Source organism: Theropithecus gelada, chromosome 8 (assembly GCF_003255815.1).
Source record: "Theropithecus gelada isolate Dixy chromosome 8, Tgel_1.0, whole genome shotgun sequence".
Classification (NCBI taxonomy): Eukaryota; Metazoa; Chordata; class Mammalia; order Primates; family Cercopithecidae; genus Theropithecus; species Theropithecus gelada.
Genome location: NC_037676.1, coordinates 38,283,659 through 38,307,448, shown reverse-complemented (window position 1 = coordinate 38,307,448; position 23,790 = coordinate 38,283,659). Strand labels below are relative to the sequence as shown.

The window sequence follows — 23,790 nt, the reverse complement described above, 5'->3', positions numbered from 1 at the left end:
AACTAGAGCAAGAACTCTAAATCGTTTCAGCTTTTTGTTTTTCAAATTAGAGTGAATTATGATTGCCTAGAGGTCTTCTATTGAAAATACCTTCAAGACTCTTGTTGATTTTGTTTATTAGAACTTTCATACTCTACAACAGTATTGCGTATTCCCTGAGCCTTATGTGTGGTCAAGCCCCATCTCTAGTGAGAATCCAAAATGCTGAACTAGACCAGGCGTGGTGGCTCACGCCTGTAATCCCAGCACTTTGGGAGGCCGAGGCAGGTGGATGACCTGAGGTCAGGAGTTTGAGACCAGCCTGACCAACACGGCAAAACCCCATCTCCATTAAAAATACAAAAATTAGCTGGGTGTGGTGGCGGATGCCTGTAATCTCAGGTACTTGGGAGGCTGAGGCAGGAGAATCACTTGAACCTGGGAGGCGGAGGTTACAGTGAGCCGAGATGGCACCATTGCACTCCAGCCACTGCACTCCAGCCTGGGCAACAGAGTAAGACTCCATCTCAAAAAAATTAAAAAATGCTGAACTAGAAAACAAAAGCAAGGAGGTGGGTGAACTTTATATGCTGATATTTTTTCTTTTATTAATCAAGTTATGGAATCATTTGTTCTTTCTATTGTTTATGACGTTTGATCCTGTATTGAGTGTTTTAAAACAACCTTCAAAGAACTCAGGCAGTATACAGATTCTGTAAGACATTGTCTAGCCCAGCCTTAAAGAAAAATATATAAGAGGGTCCCATTAGGCTGTGTTTTCACTGAAGCAACAATGGTTACCCTGAGCTCTAAAAAACCCTCAGGAAGAGAGTCTTTGTCTTTAAAATCAATATCACTTTAACATAGAAAACCTCCCTATCATGTTTGGACAGTCTAAGGCTAATTGTTTTTGGGCTATTAACTATACAGTGTTGAGAAAAATAATCAAAAGACAGAGGTACCGTTTCACAAAACTTACAGACCCTGTTTGAAATGATTGTCTTAAATTGGTCTCTCTGCATCTAAAACACACCTGACAGAATTACTGCTAAATAGATTTTCACTGTAATCCCCATTTTTAGTTTACCTCAATAACCACCAAAACTTCACTAAAGATGATTTAAAATAGCAATTGCCATCATAGAGAACTTTTGACATGCCAAAGATGATGTAGCTAAAAAGAGCTTGAGAACAGAAGTACCAAATATGAAAGGATCAGACTTTACAACAAAAGTTCAGGGTCTTCAGAACAATATTCTGATACAAAAATTGCATCTCTTAAAGATTTTTTGGAAAAATCCAATGAAAGTAAATCAATCTGAAATTTATCTCCTTGTGCCTCTAACATTCATTACCCTATTTTGACATTATCACCTACTGTCCTGTTCCCTCACCTCGCTTCCCCAAATTCCTATTCAAATTGCTTTTCCCTCAAGGTCTCTCCCAAGAAAACTACCAATTTAATGATTTAATACCTATTTAATACTGTTAGTATAGATAGTAATCTTTGCAAATTTAATTTAAGTTATGCCCTAGACCTGAGCTAAGAACCACATAAAGCATATTCCAAAGCCACAAGGAGACATAAAAAGTTTGCTCAGGAATTTTTAGTTGTATTATTTTATTATCCACTTACCCTCTAAGGGAGTAGACCTATAGTGATTCATCTATTAGCTCCTCAGAGGAAGAGAAATTATTGAATGCTGTTGAGTAGAAACCTAAAATGAAAGAAGCCCTATCCTCTTTTTTTGTATAAAATCCAAAATAGGAGACATTATAAGAAAAAAATAAATTGGAATGAGAATCTGCAAATCTGGGAGACTCCAAAACACAGCTGAACATTTTCAAAGGGACTCAGAAAACCAGCAAGCTAGGAACACCAACATAGATCTCCTTTGATGACAACTGACCCCCAACATAGAACATTGATCAAAAAACTTTCATTCTCTAAAAATTAAGGATATTAAGGCTATATTGATTGCCATATTTTAAAAAATGTTTTTGAAATAGGCAATGTTCCATATGACCAAAAAGCAATGGTACAATGGCCCAACACTTATCAAATGATGCTGTAGCATTTGTCAATGCCTTATCTTTCCCTTGACTTCCTAAATGAACTGACCTTTAAAGATATACTGTCAGTAAAGTTATTTTTTGTATATAGTACACTGTTATTTATATAATAGATTCTGCTACTGTGAAACAACAGACCTATTCAGAAGACTGAAACTGGACCCCTTCCTTTCACTAAATACAAAAATTAACTCAATATTGATTAAAAACAAATATAAGACCTAAAAACATGAAAACTCTAGAAGAAAATCTAGAAAATACCATTCCAGACATCAGCCTTGAAGAAGAATTTATAACTAAAACAAAAACTGATAATGAAACCTAATTAAAACAAAGAGCTTCTGCACAGCAAAAGAAACTATCAAGACAGTAAACAGAAAACCTACAGAATAGGATAAAATATTCATAAACTATACATCTGATAAAGGTCTAATATCCAGAATCTATAAGCAATTCGACAAACAGAAAACAAATAACTCTTTAAAAAAATGGGCGAAGGATATGAACACACTCCACAAAAGAAGAAAAACATGGGGGCAACAAATATACTTTAAAATGCTCAACATCACCATTCATTGAAAAGTTCCAAAAACAACAGATGCTGGCAAGGTTGTAGAGAAAAGGGAACACTTATATACTATTGACGGGAATATAAATTAGTTCAGCCACTATAGAAAGCAGTGTGGAGATTTCTCAAAGAACTTAAAACAGAACTACCATTCAACCCAGCAATCCTGGTACCAGTATATACCCAAAGAAAAATAAATGACTCTACCAAAAAGACACATGCATGTTTATCTTCATCACAACACTACTCACAATAGCAAAGACATGGACTCAACCAAGAAGCCCATCAACAGTAGGTTGAATAAAGAAAATGTAGTACATATACACCACGGAATACTATGCAGCTATAAAAAAAGAATGAAATCATGTTATTTGCAGCAACATGGATGTAGCTGGAGGCCATTATCCTAAGCAAACTAATGCAGGAACAGAAAACCAAATACCACGTGTTCTCACTTGTGGTAAACACAGAATTCACTTGGACACAAAGACGGGAACAGTAGATTTTGGGGACTGCTTGAGGGAGGAGGGTAAAAAGAGGGAGAGGGTTGGAAGGCTACCTATCAGGACTATGCTCACTATCTAAGTGACGAGATCATTCGTACAGCAAGCCTCAGTGACAAATCTTTACATGTACCCCCCCAAAGCTAAAATAAACATTGAAAAACTAAAAAACAAAAAAAACCACACTATACACTTTTTTCAGTCTTGCCTGAAGCTAAATTTATTATTTTGATAGTCTTGTGTTCAGCATTCTTTTGTGTCACAGAAGATAGCCAACATTTAATTGCCTTCAACTGAGCAAGTTTATAATATACTTCGACAATAATACATTAAGGCTTTTCTGAGTATCCACCTTACTTTTCTCACGGTTTAAATCAGCACTTCAAAATATAAAGTTTCCTTCCAGATCCACCTTCATCCAAAGTAGGCAATCTTCTATCTGTACTTATTTGGAGTTTTCAAGCTATCTCTATATATTTATCTATTGCATTGGCTAAAAGGGAATATAAAAATTTTAAGGAAAAGCTTCACTATCCTATTTTATCACCTAGCCATAATTTGTCAGCCAAAGGAAGAACTTTGTCTGAAATAGTCAAAAGATTGTTGACTATTCATAATTATCCAAAAGAAACTTCTGAAAGCCATTTATAAATTTAAGGATGTCCAGGATTAAATGGTTAAATACACAATTGATTCCTAATTTTATGCAATACTAAGTTCCATACATGATTTTACTTTTTCAAACATTTCAGAACATCTTTCAGTGCACTGAGAGGTAAAAGACCCCAACGCAGCCTTCAATAATCATCTTTACTGTGTTTTCCAGATTATCATAAATGTTAGTGTCTATGTGTTCATTAAAGCTAGAGTCATATTATAGGAATATTTACCTAACTGCCCAGTGCTCATCAAAGCTCCATCATCTGTTTATAGTGTATTTCTTAAATCCAGAGCAATTGTAGCTTCAGATAAATTAGTTGAAGCATCCTCAGACCTTGTACAAGGATTACATTTAAATTTTATAGTGCTATATACTAAATAAGCGTGAACATATATGCTGAAAACCCTGAACATATTTGGTTAGTTGATTAAATAATCACGAAATATTGTTTATTTCTCCTTCTCACACAACTATCCAATAATCCAGCAAATCTTTTACGTAAAATTCCCTGGTAAGTATGCTTCTATGGTTTGGAAAATATCTATGCCCAGAGCCAATCTTTGTGACACTTTCATAAGAATATTGATCCAATACGGTTTTTGATAAATCATATCTTAAAAATTGAAAAAGAAACATTACCAGGTTAGTTTTCCAAAAACTGTTCATACTTTAGTGTGGAATATAATCTTTTTCAGAGTCTTAATCAGCAAAAGTAGTCAAACTTCTGGCCCTCTCTAGAGAAGGTGGTCTCAATGCAGCACGGCAGACATAATTCTTTGTTGTAGAGGTTATCCTGTGTATTGTAAAGCATTTAGCAGCATCCATCACCTGATCTGGTGACCTGTACTCACTAGAAGCCAAGATTCACCCCATCCATGCTGGGACAACCAAAAGTGTCTCCAGGCATCCTGTCTAGTGGGCAGAGGCCACAGACACTACCAAATATCCTACAACACACAGGAGAAGCATTCCCTGTCCCCACTCCTCACAACAAAGTATGATCTGGCCTAAAATATCACTAGTGCTGAGGTTGAGAAAACTTTATATAACTGTTGGATTAGAACTTAACATTTGTCTAGATGATATACAACTCAACTTGGTCATGAAGCCCTCTAACAATATACGGAACTTTACAACTAATGAGACTTTCAGCCTTATGGAGGGCAAACATAACTACAAACCAAATAACACCAAAGGTAATAACATCATTTTATATTATACCTACAATAGGAAGTTTTTGCATCTGCAGAGATAACACTGAAGAGGAGCATACTGTAAGGGCCAGACATTTCTAAAAACAATATTTAGTAAAGAGCTTAGAAAAAGGTGGTAACCAGTTGAGGTGTTTTTCCTTTACTGGTTTTATTTTTTTGAAAAAAAAACTTAATAGTTAACCTCGTTCTTTTACCATAGATCTACAGATTTCCCTACTTTAAATGCTATTGCTTGATGAATAAGCTATGTCTTTCAATATGACAACTTCATTAGTATATTTTGTCCAGAAACCAACAATTTGGGGGTGCATGATGATTTGTATTAGGCCTGTGGTATAAGAATTCTTATTGTCTGTTTCCTACAAATAGTATATAGGTTTTACCATGCAAAACTAATGCCTACTTCAGAATTATATCAAACCTTGTTCAAGGATCATTTTAGCTGACCATGACAGCTCATAGATGACCTAGTCAAATAATTGGGTATTTGTAGGGAATACATATCATAATCTAATAATAATACTACCTTATATTTACTGAGTACAGTCATGAGTTGCTTAATGATGAGAATATGTTCTAAGCAATGTATCCATTGTTGTGTGAACATCATACAGTGTACTTAAACAAACCTAGATGGTATAGCCTGCTACAAACCTTGGCTACATGGTGTAGCTTATTGCTCCTAGGGTGCAAACCCGTATAGCATGTTACTGTACAAAGAATTGGATTTAATATGTGTTGAAATACAGGTACCATTAAGGAAAAATTTTCATCAGGCTTCTATTGCCCTCAGGAGGCTAGCAAAGTGAGATTGTTTTTCAAAAATAAGTACAAAAACTCACTGGTAGTCAAGTGCAGAATTATCACGTCCTAGATGCATTAACATGTGGTCACTAGAAGTGGACATATATTATTTTAAAATCAAGATGCTTTAGAAGTCATGCTTCCCTTCCAAAAAAAATAAAAAATTGTACTATTTGGGGCAAATACCCCTGTACTCCCACAGTTCTCACAAAGGACTTTAAAATCTCTCCAAATCACTGATAATATTAAATACACAGTGAATAGCATAAGCTGGAAGACACCTGATTGGCAATCCACTATGTGGCTCTAATTTTATCTGCCTAGCATTGAGTCCTGGCTTTACTTAAAGAAACATTAAATCATAGATCTGGAGTACTGTCCCATTCCTCCTAATTTTACTGGTCATTTGTTTGTACGATTTTGTTTTTGTTTTTGTTTTCCAAGACAGCCTCTGGCTCTGTCGCCCAGACTGGAGTGCAGTGACGTGATCTCGGCTCACTGCAACCTCTGCCTCCCGGGATTCAAGCGATTCTCCCGCCTCATCCCGAGCACACCCGGCTAATTTTTGTATTTTTAGTAGAGACAGGGTTTCACCATGTTGGCCAGGCTGGTCTTGAGCTCCTGACCTTGTGATCTGCCCGCCTTGGCCTCCCAAAGTGCTGGGATTACAGGCATGAGCTACTGAACCCAGCTCTTTGTTTGTATGTTAACAATGTTTTAAAGTCTATAGCTGTTGTCTTGCCATATGGTACAAATAATGATTGTTAGAAAAGCAGAACAAAATTATGATAATCATCAAAACCTCCATCTCACCTTCTCCCTAAATTCCTGGCAGTCACATTGCTGTAGACAATATTTAGAGATCTACGACCTGGTTAGAGAAGACCTCAAGGGAGGGCTAAGAATGAAAAATTTCACTCTCAGAGAACATACACTGCATATGTTCAGGAATTTATATCTTCCAATGAAGCAAATGACATTTATAGGAAATTATCAAAATGGACTAGATTGGTAGTGAACTGAAGCCCGCACTTATCAGCAAGCCCTTTGAAACCCAACTAATCAGTGATTCGCCCTGCTTTCCTCTGATTAAAACACCTTGCTTCCTTTAAACTAAACCCCCACCACAAATTCTATATAATATTTTGAAAAACTGCATTTTCACTTGAGGTTTCTTTTCCGTGGGAACAAGAATTCCATATAAATTCAGAGAGGTTTTTTGTTGTTGTATTTCACAATCAAGATAATTTTGTTTTTGCACCAGGTGCAGTGGCTCGTGCCTGTAATCCCAGCACTTTGGGAGGATGGGGTGGGCAGATCACTTGAGGCTAGGAGTTTGAGACACGCCTGGCCAACACGGTGAAACACCGTCTCTACTAAAAACACAATCTTAGCCAGCCGTGATGGTGTGCTCCTGTAATCCCAGCTACTCCAGAGGCTGCAGCAGGAGGATCGCTTGAACCCAAGAGGCGGTGGTTACAGTGATCTGAGATCACGCCACTGCACTCCAGCCTGGGCGAAAGGGAGAAATGCTGTCTCAAAAAAGAAAAAGAAAAGATAATTTTGCTTTTCTTTTTTTTTGTTTTTGTTTTTGTTTTTGTTTTTGTTTTTGTTTCAGACGGAGTCTCGCTCTCTCGCCCAAGCTGGAGTGCAGTGGCCGGATCTCAGCTCACTGCAAGCTCCGCCTCCTGGGTTTACGCCATTCTCCTGCCTCAGCCTCCCGAGTAGCTGGGACTACAGGTGCCCGCCACCTCGCCCGGCTCTTTTTTTTTGTTGTTGTTGTTGTTGTTTTTTGGTTTTTTTTTGTATTTTTTAGTAGAGATGGGGTTTCACCGCGTTAGTCAGGATGATCTCTATCTCCTGACCTCGTGATCCGCCCGCCTCGGCCTCCCAAAGTGCTGGGATTACAGGCTTGAGCCACCGCGCCCGGCCAATTTTGCTTTTCTTTAACACTAATAATATACACTGTGCAAGAATTCAGTCATTAACACATATGTTTACATTTTTGTTCCATAAAATTCAATAACAGACTTTGGAATAATCAGAATTTAGGGACTAAGAAGAAAATTAGGATTATTACCTCTTCCGATTAAATCTTCACATTGTTTGTCAAAAGTTCGACACCTTCCCTGAAAACAGAAGGCTCCACCTGAATCACAATATTCTCCATCACGTACATAAGTGTCAAGCAAACAGTATGGATAGCTTCCATTGCAAAATTCAGTGAAATCGCATTCCTCATCAACGGATTTCCTGCAAATCGTATTAGCTGGTTTGAACTAGGAGGAAAGAGGAACATAAAACTTTAAATATCAATGATATTTAAGTTTTATTTCTCTGTAGGCTCTGCATGCTGGTCCATTTTTTCCTCCCTAAGTTTCTAATAGCAATTAGAAAATTAAATCTTCTTGTTAACTATTTAAGCATCACACGAGATTCTTAAAATATCTCCTTTTAAAGCCTGTAATATTTTTTAAATGTTTATGATGAGGATTTATTGTTTTATAAATAGCTGCTGATTTCTTCTTAAGATTGATATGGAGAAACCAGAAACTGCCCAACTGAGCAGTTTGGGCTCAGTCAAAATGGATTACAAATAATTTTTATATTCCCCAGCTCCACTTTGTCTTTCTTTCCTTTATGGATGTCTGCTTATCTTTGAGTTTCTAGCTTCTCTTATAAGCATTACCCATTTTTTTATACACAAGAAATGTATCACATAAATGATGAAGATATTCTAAGAACACACATGAGAAAATTTATTTCATATTTATTTCAAATTTCATGTTGCAAAAAATTTAAAAATAACTTCCATAATTACATATTTCTCATCTGCTTCTGGGCTTCCCTTTCTACAAATTTACTTTTGCTGAGAAGCATCTAATCATCATCTCTGAAAACTCTTCTTTCTTCAACACCACGCCTGGCTTATTTTTGTTGTATTTTTTAGTAGAGACAGGGTTTCACCATGTTAGCCAGGATGGTCTCGATCTCCTGACCTCGTGATCCTCCCACCTCAGCCTCCTAAAGTACTGGGATTACAGGTGTGAGCCACCACACCCAGCCTATTCTAACATTTTTAAAAATATCTATGAACACCCACTTTCTCAAATACTCTTTGAATCAAGCTTTATCATCCTATTGGATCCTCCATTGAGAGGCAGAGAAAACTTTTCTAAACATATTTTAACTTTGTAGGTATATGAGAGTAGTGACTTTAGATTATTGAAAAAATATATTTTCACAATCATAGAGGTAAAATTAAATAAATTGAATTGTGTTGGTCAAGAAGTGCACCTCATGGGCTCATCCTTTTTTGTTCTGGATCTCACCTTTATTATTATTATTATTATTACTATTAATTATTTCAATTGTTTGGGAGAACAGGTGGGGTTTGGCTACATGTATAAGTTCTTTAGGTGTGATTTCTGAAATTTTGGTGCACCCATCACCCAAGCAGTGTACACTGCACCCAATGTGTAGTCTTTTATCCCTCACCCCACTCCCATACTTTCCCACAGATCTCCAGAGTCCATTATATTACTCTTAAGCCTTTGCATCCTTATAGCTTAGCTTCCACTTATTAACTACTTAAGCGTCACGCGGGATTCTTAAAATATCTCCTTTTAAAGCCTGCAATACTTTTTAAATGTTTATGATGAGGATTTATCGTTTGAGAATATACGATGAGAATATATGATGTTTGGTTTTCCATTCCTGAGTTACTTCACTTAGAATAATGGTCTCCAATTCCATCCAGGTTACTGCAGATGCCATTATTTCATTCCTTCTTATGGCTGAGTAGTATTCCATTGTATATGTGTGTGTATATATATACACATATGTATACACTATATATACATACCACAAATTCTTTACCCACTTGTTGGTTCTTTGTCCACTTGTTGGTTGATAGTCATTTAGACTGGTCCCATATTTTTGCAATTGTGAATTGTGCTGCTATAAACATGCATAAGCAAGGGTCTTTTTCATATAATGACTTATTTTCGTCTGGGTAGATGCCCCCGAGTGGTATTGCTGGATCAAATGGTAGATCTACTTTTGGTTATTTAAGGAATGTCCATAGTCCTTTTCACAGTGGTTGTACTAGTTTACATTCCCACCAGCAGTGTAAAAGTTTTCCCTTTTCACTACATCCACACCAACATCTTTAAAAAAAAAAAAAAAAGTTTTAATTATGGCCATTCTTGCAGGAGTAAGGTGGTATCACATTGCAGTTTTGATTTGCAATTCCCTGATAATTAGTGATGTTGAGCATTTTTTCATATGTTTGTTGGTCATCTGTATATCTTCTTTTGAGAATTGTCTAATCATGTCCTTAGCCCACTTTTTGATAGGATTATTTGTTGCTGTTGTTGTTTTGCTTGCTGATTTGTTTGCATTCCTTGTAGATTCTGGATATTGGTCCTTTGTCTGATGCACAGTTTGTGAAGATTTTCTCCTACTCTGTGTGTTGTCTGTTTACTCTGCTGATCATTTCTTTTGCTGTGCAGAAGCTTTTTAATTAAGTCCCATCTATTTATCTTTGTTTTTGTTGCATTTGATTTTTGGTCCTCAGTCATGAAGTCTTTGCCTTGGCCAATGTCTAGAAGAGCTTTTACCACGTTATCTTCTAGAATTTTATGGTTTCAGGTGTTAGATTTAAGTCTTTAATTCATCTTGATTGATTTTTGTATAAGGTGAATGATGAGGATCCAGTTTCATTCTTCTACATGTGGCTTGCCAATTATCCCAGCACCACTTGTTGAATAGGGTGTCCTTTCCACACTTTATGTTTTTGTTTGCTGTGTTGAAGATCAGTTAGCTGTAAGTATTGGGTCTTTTTCTGGGTCCTCTATTTTGTTCTATTGATCTACTTGCCTGTTTTTATATCAGTATCATGCTGTTCTGGTAACTATAGCCTTGCAGTATAGTGTGAAGTCTAGTAATGTGGTACCTGCAGATTTGTTCTTTTTGCTTAGTCTTGCTTTGGCTATGTGGGCTCTTTTTGTTTTCCCTATAAATTTTAGGATTGTTTTTCTAGTTCTGTGAAGAACGATGATGGTATTGTCATGAGAATTGCATTGAAATTATAGATTGCTTTTTGCAATATGGTCATTTTCATAATATTGATTCTACCCATCCGTGAGCATGGGATGTTTCCATTTGTTTGTGTCATCTATGATTTCTTTCACCAGTGTTTTGTAGTTTTCCTTGTAGAGATCTTTCACCTCTTTGGTTACGTATATTCTTAAGGGTTTCTTTTTGCAGCTGTTGTAAAGGGGGTTGAGTTCTCGATTTGATTCTCAGCTTGGTCGCTGTTGGTGGATAGAAGTGCTACTGGTCTGTGTACATTGATTTTGTATCCAGAAACTTATTGAATTCATTCATTGGACCCAGGAGCTTTTTAAATAAGTCTCTAGGGTTTTCTAGGTGTATGATCATCTCATAGGTGAACAGCCACAGTTTGACTTCCTCATTATCAATTTGGATCCCCTTTATTTTTTTCTCTTGTCTGATTGCTCTGGCTAGGACTTTCAGTATGATGTTTAATAGAAGTGGTGAAAATGAGCACCCTTATCTTGTTCCGGTTCTCGGGGGGAATGCTTTCAACTTTTTCCCATTGAGGTATGTCCCTTCTATGCCAATTTTGCTGGTCTTAATCATAAAAGAATGCTGGATTTTGTCAAATGCTTTTATGCATCTATTGAGGATCATATGATTTTTGTTTTCACTTCTGTTTATGTAGTGTATCACATTTGTTGACTTCTTTATGTTAAATCATCCCTGCATCCCTTGTTTAAAACCCACTTGATCATGGTAGATTAGCTTTTTAACATGCTGTTGAATTCATTTAGCTAGTATTGAGTTGAGGATTTTTGCTTCTATGTTCATCTGTGATATTGGTCTGTAGTTTTCTTTCCATGTTATGTCCTTTCCCGGTTTTGGTATTAGGGTAATACTGGCTTAATAGAATGATTTAGGGAGGAGTCCCTCTTCCTCTATCTTTTGGAATAGTTTCAGTAGGATTGGTACCAATTCTTTCAACGTCTGAAAGAATTCAGTTGTGAATCCATGTAGTCCTGAACTTTTTTTGTTGTTGGCATTTTTTTTAAATTACTGTTTCAATCTTGCTACTCACTATTGATCTGTTCAGAGCTTCTATTTCTTTCTGCTTTAATCTAGGAGGGTTGTATATTTCCAGGAATTTATCCATCTCTCCTAGGTTTTCTAGTTTGTGCACATAAAGGTGTTTATAGTAGCCTTGAATTATCTTTTGTATGTCTGTAATATCAGTTGTAATGTCTCCTATTTTGTTTCTAATTGAGGTTATTTTCTTTTCTTGGTTAATCTCACTAACGGTCTATCATATTTGTTTATCTTTTCAAAGAACTAACTTTTTGTTTCATTTATTTTTTGTATTTTTTTATTTCAATTTCATTTAGTTCTGCTCTAATCTTTGTTATTTCTCTTTTTCTGCTGGGGTTGGGTTTGGTTTGTCCTTGTTTTTTGAGTTTTTTGAGGTGTGACCTTAGATTGCCTATTTGTGCTCTTTCAGACTTTTTGATGTCACCATTTAATGCCATGAACTTTCCTCTTAACACTACTTTTGCTGTATCCCAGAGGTTTTGATAGGTTGTGCCACTATTACCATTCAGTTCAAAGAATTTTTCAATTTCCATCTTGATTTCATTGGTGACCCAATGATCATTCAGAAGCAGGTTATTCAACTTGATATATTTGCATGGTTTTGAGGGTTCCTTTTGAAGTTGATTTCCAATTGTATTACACTGTGGTCTGAGAGGTACTTGACAATGATTTTGATTTTCTTATCTTTATTGAGACTTGTTTTGTGGTCTATCATATGGTCTATTTTGGAGTATGTTCCATGTGCTGATGAACAGAATGTACATTCTGCAGTCGTTGGGTAGAATGTTCTGTGAATATGTGTTAAGTCCATTTGTTGTAGGGTGTACTTTAAGTCCATTGTTTCTTTGTTGACTTTCTCTCTTGCAGCTTTCTAGTGCTCTCATGGAGTATTGAAGTCCCCCACTATCATTGTGTTGCCATCAACCTAATTTCTGAGGTCTAGCAGTAATTGTGTGTGTATTAAAGTCTATATTAATAGACTTTAAAGGAGATATATACTATAATACAATAATCATAATGGACTTCAGTATTCCACTTTCAACAACAGACAGATAATCCAGACAGAAAATTAATAAGAAAACATCAGACTCAAACTACACTTTAGACCAAATGGACCTAATATACACATAAAAAACATTCTATCAAACAGCAAGAGAATATATATTTTTCTCAAGAACACATGAAATATGCTCCAGGATAGATCATAGGTCAGGCAGCAAAACAAGTCTTAGAAAATTTTAAATGATTGAAATAGTATCAAGTATCTTTCTCACCACATTGATATAAAGCAAGAAGTCAATAACAGGACTTGGAATTTGGAAAATTTACAAGTATATGAAAATTAAGCAACATACTGCTAAACAATCAATGGAGCAAAGAAGAACTTAAAATGAAAATGTAAAAATATTTTGAAATATCTTGATACAAACAATAATAGTCACACAATATACTAAAACTTATCAGATGCAGCAAAAATCATTCCAGCAATAAATATCTACATCAAAAAAGAAGAAAGATATCAAATAATCAATCTAAAGTTAATTACACCTCAAGGAACTAGAAAAAGCAAAATCCAAAGTTAATAGAAAAAAGGAAATAAAAATAAGAACAGAAATAAATGAAATAGAGGCTAGAAAAAAAGTAATGAAACTAAGAAATATTGATTAATTGTCATAGACTTTGTGAAGTTACGTATTAACTTTTAGGTTTTTGTCTGATAGAATAGGAAATAATTCCTATCATTTAGAAAAGATAGCCAAGTAAGTTAATTTTTTTCCTGTGGATATTACAGTTTTGAACATAGCAATATTATTCTAACATTCTTTTGTTCCCAAATCCTATTTATATAGTTTTGTTACATACTCTTGAACAAGCCTATTATTCTTCCTCATTTTCTCATTAATGAGTTGAATAAAACTCTGACATATTAATTGTATATTATGAGAGTAGCCCTTTTAATTTTTTGAAAATTATGCTTTTTTCAGGGTCAACCTATTATCTTCGCTTACTCATGTGTGTGCATGTGTGTGTCCAGAAAGCTGTGGCAATCTCAAATAAGATGTATGATAAAAACGAATAGCTTACTGAATTAGCGTATTTCCAAAAAACAATGTTCAAATACATTGCACCCCAAATATATATCTGTTAAATAATTAAAACAAACACTGTTTTTAAGGTTAGGAAGTTGTGATTCTATAATGTGACTTGACAAGATGGGTAATGGAATTTTTTATTTTTAGGAGGTTTATTACAGATTTATTTATAATTATCCAAATTGGGAAGTAAACAAAATGTCTTTCAATAGATAAATACATAAATAAACTCTGGTACATTCATATAATTGAATATTAACCAGCTATAAAAAGCAATTAGCTACCAAGCCATGAACTATAGCTATAAAACATAGATGAACTATAAATATATGTTGATAATTGAAATAAGCCAACCTGAAAAGGCTACATGCGTATATTCTTACAACTATATGACATTATGAGAGACAAAAGTATAGACACAAATTTAAATCCAAAGATTCTGATCTCAGTTTTGTTCTATTATGCCACATTGTTTCTCACCATGTGATATTATTTTCAATAACACCTACATATTCTTATTTACTTCTTCTTTTTAGAGATGTCAACTGCTCCAGTGACATACTGGATGACATTTCCATCATTCTACAATTCTCACTGTAAAACCTGCAAGGTCACCATTTTAATAAATATTTCCCATGGCCTACAAATATGCTCAAATCATTTTTTTCACTTATTATCAACTAACACAACTCATGAGTCCACAATCACTAAATTCAGGAGAAACATGTTTCTTGGCCACTAGGTGGGAGTTTATCTTCATCAGGGTGACCTTTTCTGTTTTTAACTTTACTGAGGTTTAATTTATAACTTACATACCATAAAATTCACCTATGTTAAGTGTACACTTTAGTGATATTTAAAGAAAATTTACATGGTTGTGCAACCAGCACCGCAACCCAAGTTTAGGACATTTCTATTAGCATAGGATAAGATCCCCAATATCCATTTATAGTTAATCCCCATGCCTGTGACTGGCCCCAGGTAACCACTAATCTACTTACTGTCTCTATAAATTTGCATTTTGGGATCTTTTCTACAAATAAAATGATAAAATAGGCAGGGTTTTGTATTTAGCTTCTCTTGCATAGTAGTGTTTTTGAGATTGTAATATGTATGAGTATTCTGTCAACGTTTATTGCTCTCTAGTATTCCATTATACAGATATATCATAGTTTTTGTCAATTCGTTTATAGATACTTGAGTTGTTTTCAGATTTTGGTCATTGAATAATGTTGCTATAGACATCCATATGCAAATTTTTGTAAATACATGTTTTCATTTATCTTGAGTAGACCTAGGAGTAGAGTCCTTCATTCAATTGGTAAACTTAGTTAAACTGCTTAAGAGACTGTCAAACTGGTTTCCCAAAGTAGTAACACCATTTTTTGGCCCTACTAGCAGTCTTTGATTTCCTGTTTCTCTATGTTTTTGCCAATATTTGTTATTTTCTGTCATTTGATTACAGCCATTCTAGTGGGTGTCTTGTAGTATCTTGTTTGAATATACACATTGCTAATGACTAACAATGTCTTTACTATTTTTCATCTATTTATTATTCCATGTAATTATCATTTTGTATATATTTCTATATATTTTGTATATCATTGTATATAACTTTGTATATATTTGCCTATCTTCTTTGAACAGGTATTTAACCTGTTCAAATATTTCATACATTTGTAATTGGATTGTTTCCCTTCAATTATTGAGTTGTTAGGATGATTCATAGATTCTGTATACAAGTACTATATCAGAAATACAGTTTGTAAATATTTTCTTCCCCTCTGTGGCTTGTCTTTTCATTGTCTTAACAGTGTTTTCTGAGGCACAAAGATTTTTAATTTTGAGAAAGTCCAATTTACCAACTATTTCTTTTATGAATTATACTTTTGGTGTTGTATCTTGGAAATTTCTGGCAAATCCAAGGTTATGAATATTTTTTCCTATGTTTTCTTCCAATAGATGTATAGTTTTAACTACTGCAGTTAGGTTGATTGTCTATTTTGAGTTAAATTTTGTGTATGGCATGATAAAAGGGTCCAAATTTACTTTTTTGTATATGGACATTGAATTGTCCCAACAGCCTTTGCTGAAAAGACTATTATTCCTTTATCAAATTGTCTTGACACATTTGTCAAAACTCAATGGACTATAAATATAAGAGTTTATTTCTGGACTCTCAATTCCATCCCATTTATCCATGTATTTATTGTTATGCTAGTACAATGTTGAGCTAGATTACTTTAGCTTTGTAGTAATTTTTGAAATATGAAATGGTGACTCCATCAATTTGTTCTTCAGATTGTTTTAGCACTTCTGGGTCCCTTGCATTTCCAGAATTTTTAGGATTATGTCATCAATTTCTGTAAAGAAGCCTACTGGAATTTTGCCAAAGATTGTCTTAAATCCATCGATCAATTTAGAGATGTACAGAAAAGAGTTAACATAGCAGACTTAAGACTGCTATACTTAGAAAGGTATATTCGCAAGGCTGGCCTTTGACTGACACCTGAGTTAGAGTTCCCACCATTGCCTAACTAAGAAGTCACTGTGCCTGAACTGTTTAGACCTTGTTATTTGTAATGAACAACCAATTTCCATCTAAGAGTCTGGAATTTTGGTACATGCCAGGCAAAAGATGCCTGTGTGACCAGCCTCCAATAAAAAGCTTAGGGTCTGGGTTCCCAGCAGTCAATATTTCATACATATTGTCATAATTCATTGCTGGAGGAATTAAGTCCATCATTTGGTGACTCTACTAGGAAATGACTCTTGGAAGCCTGTGACTACTTTCCCTCATACTTGACCCATGAGCCTTTTTCCTTTGCTAATTTTGCTTTGTATCCTTTTTCTGTAATAAATTATAGTGATGAGTATATTCTATGTTCAATCACGTGAGTCTTCCTACTGATTTACTGAACCAAGGGGTAATACTGCAGACCCCTGACAGAAGGGAGAATCACTGTCTTAACAATACCATCTTTCAACTCATTCACATGGAATATCTCAGCATTTACTTAGGTTTTTGTGTTTTTTTCAGAAATTTTTTGTTGTTTGCATGTATATTTTGTATTGTTAATATACGCCTAAGTATTAATTTTTATGCTATTGTGAATCAAATTCTATTCTTAATTTTATTTTTGTATTTTCCATTGCTAGTATATAAAAGTGCAATTCATTTTTGCATAGCAATTGTGTATCCTGTGACTTTGCTGAATTCATTTTTTATTCAAACAGGTATTTTGCTAAATTTCCTAAGATTTTACATACACAGGGTCATGTAATCTGCAAATAAAGACAGTTATAGTTTTTGTCTTCCAAGTTAGATGCATTTTAATTTTTATTCCTACCTGATTTTACTCTCTTGGACCTCCAATACAATGTTTAGTAGAAGTACTGGGAGCTTGCATCCTCACTTTCATTCTAATTTTAGGGTGGAGAGCATTGAGAATTTCATGGTTAGTATGATGTTAGCTGTAGGTTTTTCATAAATACTTTACATCAGGTAGGGGAAGTTCCCTTCTATTTACAATTTGTTAATAATCTATAATGGGTGTTATTTTGTTATATCCTTTTTCTGCATCACTTGAGATGATCTTGTATTTTCTTGTCCTTTATTATATTAGTATGATGTGTTAAATTAACTATACTACTTTTGCATTACTGAGATAATCCTTTTTGGTCATGGTGGATACTTCCTTTTATGTTTCTTTATTCTGTTTGCCATTTTTAAAGGACTTTTTGCATCCATATGCATGAGGGACATTGATCTATAGTTTTCTTTTCTTGTAATGTCCTTGTCTAGCATTAGTATCAAGGTAATACTGTTCTCATAAAATAAATTTTGAAGTGTTCCTCCCTCTTCTATTTTATGCCAAAGATTGTGGAGTATTTTTGTATTATCCCTTCTTTAAATATTTGTTAGAATTCACCAGTCAGGCTATCTGGACTTAGGCAGTGAATTATCAGACTGGCCAGAGCTTTACCAAATATATCCTATGTAATTGCTCTATCAGGAGATTTGTCTCTAGAAAGAGCACATGAAACATTTCTTCTCACAACAATCTGGCATTAGAATTGAGCATCAAACCATGATGGAGCCCATTTCAATAATCGCATAAACTCTGTCTGGTAAACCATCTACCACTACACTATAGCAAACCTGTTGGTAAATTCACGAGCAGATATTTGTATGCAAACGAAATCATTTTTATCACCTTTAAAACAGGAACCAATTTAAAAATTGTTTGATTAGTCAACCATATTTTTTTAGCTTAACATCTCCATTTTTTTTCTTTCCAACATTTTTTTAGGTTCAAGGGACACATATGCAGGTTTGTTACATGGGTAAATTATGGGTCACAGGGATTTGCTGCACAGATAATTTTGTCACCCAGGTAAGCTTATCTGCTTACCTGATAAGCAGTTTTTCGATCCTCATTCTCCTCACACCCTCCACTCTCATCTAAGCCCTGGTGTCTGCCGTTTCCTTCTTTGTGTCCATGTGTACTCCCATTTATAAGTGAGAACGTGCAGTCAACAACATTTTAGAATGTGGTTCTAAATCATCTTACCTAATTGTGATTTGAGTTGACAATCTTGACAGAATCCACACTTTGAAAATAACTGTTAGCTACATACTTTTATTTCTCCATCAGTAACACTGAGAAAAAAAAATCATGGCTGAATAATTCTGAAGAGTCACATTGACTAGGACCAGTACGCTATTTCTCTATTAGTCATTAAATTAGAGCAAAACAGGTCACTTTTCTTCCTTTATGCATACATCTTCCTTTCAGGTTGATGTAATCCCATTTGTATATTTTTGCTTTTGTTGTCCATGTTTTTGAAGTCATGTCCAAAATAAGGATCTCTCTACCACTTCACTTATTCCCTGAAGCCCCTATGCCAATTATTTTCTTTGTCATTAAGGTTTTAGCTCTAATGTCACCCTGCAGAAAGACATTTCCTGTTTACTCTGGCTAAAATACCCTCTTCTCTCACTTTTTATTCTATTGTCCTATTTTGTTTTATTTTTAAATCACTTATCCCTGCCTGAAACTATCTTGTTTAGTGTTTGTTTGCATATATGTTTATTCTCTTTACTATTTCCCACTAGATAGTATGGAGTAAATTATTTCCTGAATTAGTGAATGAACAAATAACTTTAAGCTATAAATGAACCTGTCTGCTTCTAATGCCAGCCTTTTATCTCATCCTATTTTGGCAAGGTTTGATCTGCACATTGTTGCTCCATGTAATTTTAGGAATAATGTGAGAAAGCTAAACAGAACGCTGGAAGCCACTGATTTTTTATATTGATTCTAAAAATTTACTATCTGTGTGTTCAGTGCTATCTATTTTTTTCTATTTTTATCTCTGCTATAATCCTTACATTTGGCTCTAATTTCTTACATTTATCTTCCATGTCAATAACTAGTTTGAGCCACAGAATTCTGATATTCTCTAAGTTTGGCATTTATCTTAAGTTTAAATGGTGAATGTAGTTTATCTGTAATGATTCTTCATTTTATTCACCTTCAGTTTTGTTTTGTTCTATTCTTACAACATTCTCTTAGTTCAAAGATGCCAAGCCTTGCAATTTTTTTTTTGAGAATAGTATTTTTTTCTGAAACTGCTTATACATCCTATAATGACTTAATTTTAAAAGCATACACTCCCTCCAGTCTCATGGATGTCTGCCATTTACCCTGTTCCAGAGTTTGTTTCTTTTTCCCAGAGTATTTCAGTGAACTCTGCTGGGTATGGAAAATTATTTGGGAATTCTTTAATTGACAGATAAAATTACATGTATTTATCATATACAACACAATATTTAAAAGTGAACTATATATATAGCTTTTTTGTAGTGAGAACATTACTATCCATTCTCTGCATTTGTCAAAAATACAACATAATTATAGTAACTATGCTATACAATAGTTATCTTGAATTTATTCCACCTCTCTAACTTAATTACACATCCTTCAACCAACATCTCCTCATTCCTTCCTCCCTACAACAAACATTCTAATCTCTAATTCTATGAGATCAACTTTGTAAGATTCCATATATGAGTGAGGTTATACATTATTTGTCTTTCTGTGCCTGGCTCATTTATCTTAAGATAGTATCCTCCTGGTTTAACTATACTGCCACAAACTACAGAATTTCCTACTTTTTATGGCTAAATAGTATTCCACTGTGTATGTATACCACACTGTCTTTATCTAGTCATCTGTTGATGGACACAGAGATTGATTCCATAATTTGGCTATTGTGAATAGTGCTGGAATAAACACAGGAGTGTTAATGTCTCTTCAACAAACAGATTTTATTTCCTTTGGATACAAACCCAGTAGAGGAATCACTGGGTCTCATGGTAATTCTATTTTTAATATTTTGAGGAACTCCCCTATTGTCTTCCATAATGGCTGTATTAATTTACAAGCCTATAAACAGTGTGTAGGGGTGCTCCTTACTCCATATCCTTGCCAAGACTTGTTATCTGTTGTCTTCTGATCATACCCATTCCAACAGAAGTGAGGTGATAGCTCATTGTGGTTTTGATTGACAAGATATTCAAGATAGTAATATTGAGCACTTTTTTAATATACCTGTTGGCCATCTATATGATTCCTTTTGAGAAATGCCTATTCAGATCTTTTCCACATCTTTTAATTGGGTTGTTTTCTTGCTATTGAGTTGTTTGAATTCCTTATGTATTTTGGATATTAACCCTTATCAGATGTATAGTTTTCAAATATTTTCTCCCATTCTGTAGATTCTCTCTTCACTTTTTTGATTGTTTCCTTTGCTGTGCAGAGGCTTTTCAGCTTGATGTAATCCCATTTGTATATTTTTGCTTTCGTTGTCTATGTTTTTGAAGTCATGTCCAAAATAATAACTGACCAGAACAATGTCATGAAGCTTTTTCCTTGTTTTCTTCAAGTAGTTTTACAACTTTGAGTCTTATATTTAAGTCTTTAATCCATTTCAGTTTTATTTTTGCACATGGAGAGAGACAAGGATCTAACTTCATAATTCTGTATGTGGACATCCAGTTTTTCCAGCACCATTTATTGAAGAAACTACCCTTTCTTCAGTTATGTATTCTTGGCACCTTTGTAGAAAATCAGTTGACTATAAATGAGTGGAATTATTTCTGGGCTCTGTATTTTGTTCCATTGGTCTAAGTATCTGGTTTTATGCCAGTACCATGCTCTTTTGGTTACTATAGCTGTGTAGTATATTTCAAAGTCAGGTAGTGTGATGCCTATGGCTTTGTTCTTTTTGTACAAGATTGCTTTGGCTATTGGGGGTCTTTGCTGATTTCATCTGAACTTTAGGAAATATTTTTCTATTTCTGTGAAGAGTGTCATTGGTATTTTGATAAGAATTGCAATTAACCTGTAGGTTGCTTCAGGTATTATAGATATTTTAACAATATTAATTTTTCCAATCCATGAACAGGGGATAGCTTTCTATTTATTTGTGTCTTCAATTTCTATCATCAATATTTTATAGTTTTCAGTGTAGGCATCATTTAACTCCCTGGTTAAATTTATTCTTATTTTATTTTTATCTATCATAATGGGATTGTTCTCTTGATTTCTTTTTGAAATAATTCACTATTAATGTATAGGAACACCACTGACTTTAGTATGTAAATTTTGTATCCTACAACTTTACTGAATTTATTTACTAAACCTAACAGTTTTTGTTTTTTTTTGGGGGGGGTGGAGTTTTCTATATATAGATGTACCTCAGAGGTATTGTGGATTCAGTTTCGGAGAACCTCAGTAAAACAAATACTGAGTAATAAAGCAAGCCACGTAAGTTTTGGGGTTTCTCAGTGCATATAAGTTGTGTTCAAACTATATTGTAGTCTATTACATGTGTACTAGGGTTATGCCCTAAAAATATGTACACTTTAATTAAAAAATATTTTATTGATAAAAAGTGATAACAATCATCTAAGCCTTCAGTTTACTGGTAATCTTTTTGCTGTTGGAGGATCTTGCCTCAATGTTGACGGCTGCTGACTAATCAGGGTGGTGGCTGTTAACAATTGAAGTGGCTGTGGCAATATCTTAAAATAGGACAACAATGAAATTGGCCACATCAATTGACTCTTTCTTTCCTGAAAGATTTCTCTGTAGCATGCAATGCTGTTTGACAGCATTTAACTCACAGTAAAACTTCTATCAACACTGATGCCAATCCCTTCAAATGTTGTCACTGCTTTATCAACTTTGTTTATGTAATATTCCAAATCCTATATTGTTATTTTAACAATGTTCACAGTACCTTCACCAGGAATATATTCCAGCTCAAGAAATCACTTTCTTTGCTCATCCATAAGAAGCAACTGCTCACCAATTCAAGTTTTATTAGGAGATTGCAGCAATTCAGTCACATCTTCAGACTCTATTTCTAATTCTAGTTCTCTTACTATTTGTATCACATCCGCAGCTACTTCCTCCACTGAAATCTTGAACCCCTCAAAGTCATCCATGAAAGTTTGAATCAACTTCTCCCAAACTCCTGTTAATGTTGATATTTTGATCTCCATCTATGAATTGCAAATGTTCTTAATGGTATTTTAAATGGTGTATCCTTTCTGAAAGTTTTCAGATAATTTTGCCCAGACCCATCGGAAGACACTATCTATGGCAGCTTGAGTCTTACATAATAAGGCTTGAAAGTCATAATGACTCCTTGATCATTTGTCTGACCATGGGCTACAGAATGGATATTGTGCTAAGCAGGTAGAAAACATTAATCTGCTTATACATCTCCATCAGAGCTCTTGGGTGACTAGCTGCATTGTCAATGAGCAGTAATGTTTTCAAAGGAATCTTTTTTCCCTGGGTATTGGGTCTCAACAATGAGCTGAATATATTCATTAAGCCATGCTATAAACAGGTGTGCTGTCATCCAGGCTTTGTTGTTCCAATATAGAGCACAGGCAGAGTAGATTTAGCACCATTCTTAAAGGTCATGGGATTTTTGGAATGATAAATGATCATTGGCTTTAACTTAAAGTCACCAGTTGTATTAGCCCATAACAAGAGAGTCAGCCTAAAGCTTTGAAGCCAGGCATTAAATTCTCTCTAGCTATGAAAATCCTAGAAAGCATCAGTATTAGGCCATTCTTCCACTGCCATAAAGTAGTATCTGAGATTGAGTAATTTATAATAAAAGACATTTAATTGATTCATGGATCTGCAGGGTGTACAGGAAACATAGTGGCATCTTCTTCTGAGGAGGCCTCAGGAAGCTTCCAATCATGGCAGAAGGCAAAGGAGGGCAGGCACATCACATGGGGAGAACAGGAGCCAAAGCAAGAGGGAGTTGGTGGGGGGAGAGGGGAGACATGCCACACACTTTTAATCAATCAGATCTCATGAGAACTTAATCACTATTGTGAAGATAGCATCAAGCCATGAGGGATCCACCCCCATAATCCAAACACCTCCCACCTCCAGCAGTGGGGATTACAATTTAACATGAGATTTGGATAGGGACAAATAGCCAAACTATATTAATATCTTTTCTCAATAGAAGGCTGTTTCATCTACACTGAAAATCCATTGTTTAGTGTAGATACCATCATCAATGATCTTGGCTAGATCTTTTGGATAACTTGCTGCAGCTTCTATATCAGCGCTTGCTGCTTCACCTTGCACTCATGCTATGGAAAAAGCTTCTTTCCATAAAACTTATGAACCAACATCTGCTA

General features: G+C 34.8%; 1 protein-coding gene across 1 annotated transcript in view; it reads right to left on the bottom strand.

Annotated features, from left to right (window-relative positions):
- Positions 1–23,790, bottom strand: part of LOC112630040 (disintegrin and metalloproteinase domain-containing protein 5) — a 129,652-nt gene that overhangs the window by 39,014 nt on the left and 66,848 nt on the right. Inside the window, exon 14 of the mRNA XM_025394074.1 lies at positions 7,883–8,081. Coding sequence (XP_025249859.1) covers positions 7,883–8,081 — 199 coding nt within the window. The remainder of the gene's footprint in view (positions 1–7,882; positions 8,082–23,790) is intronic.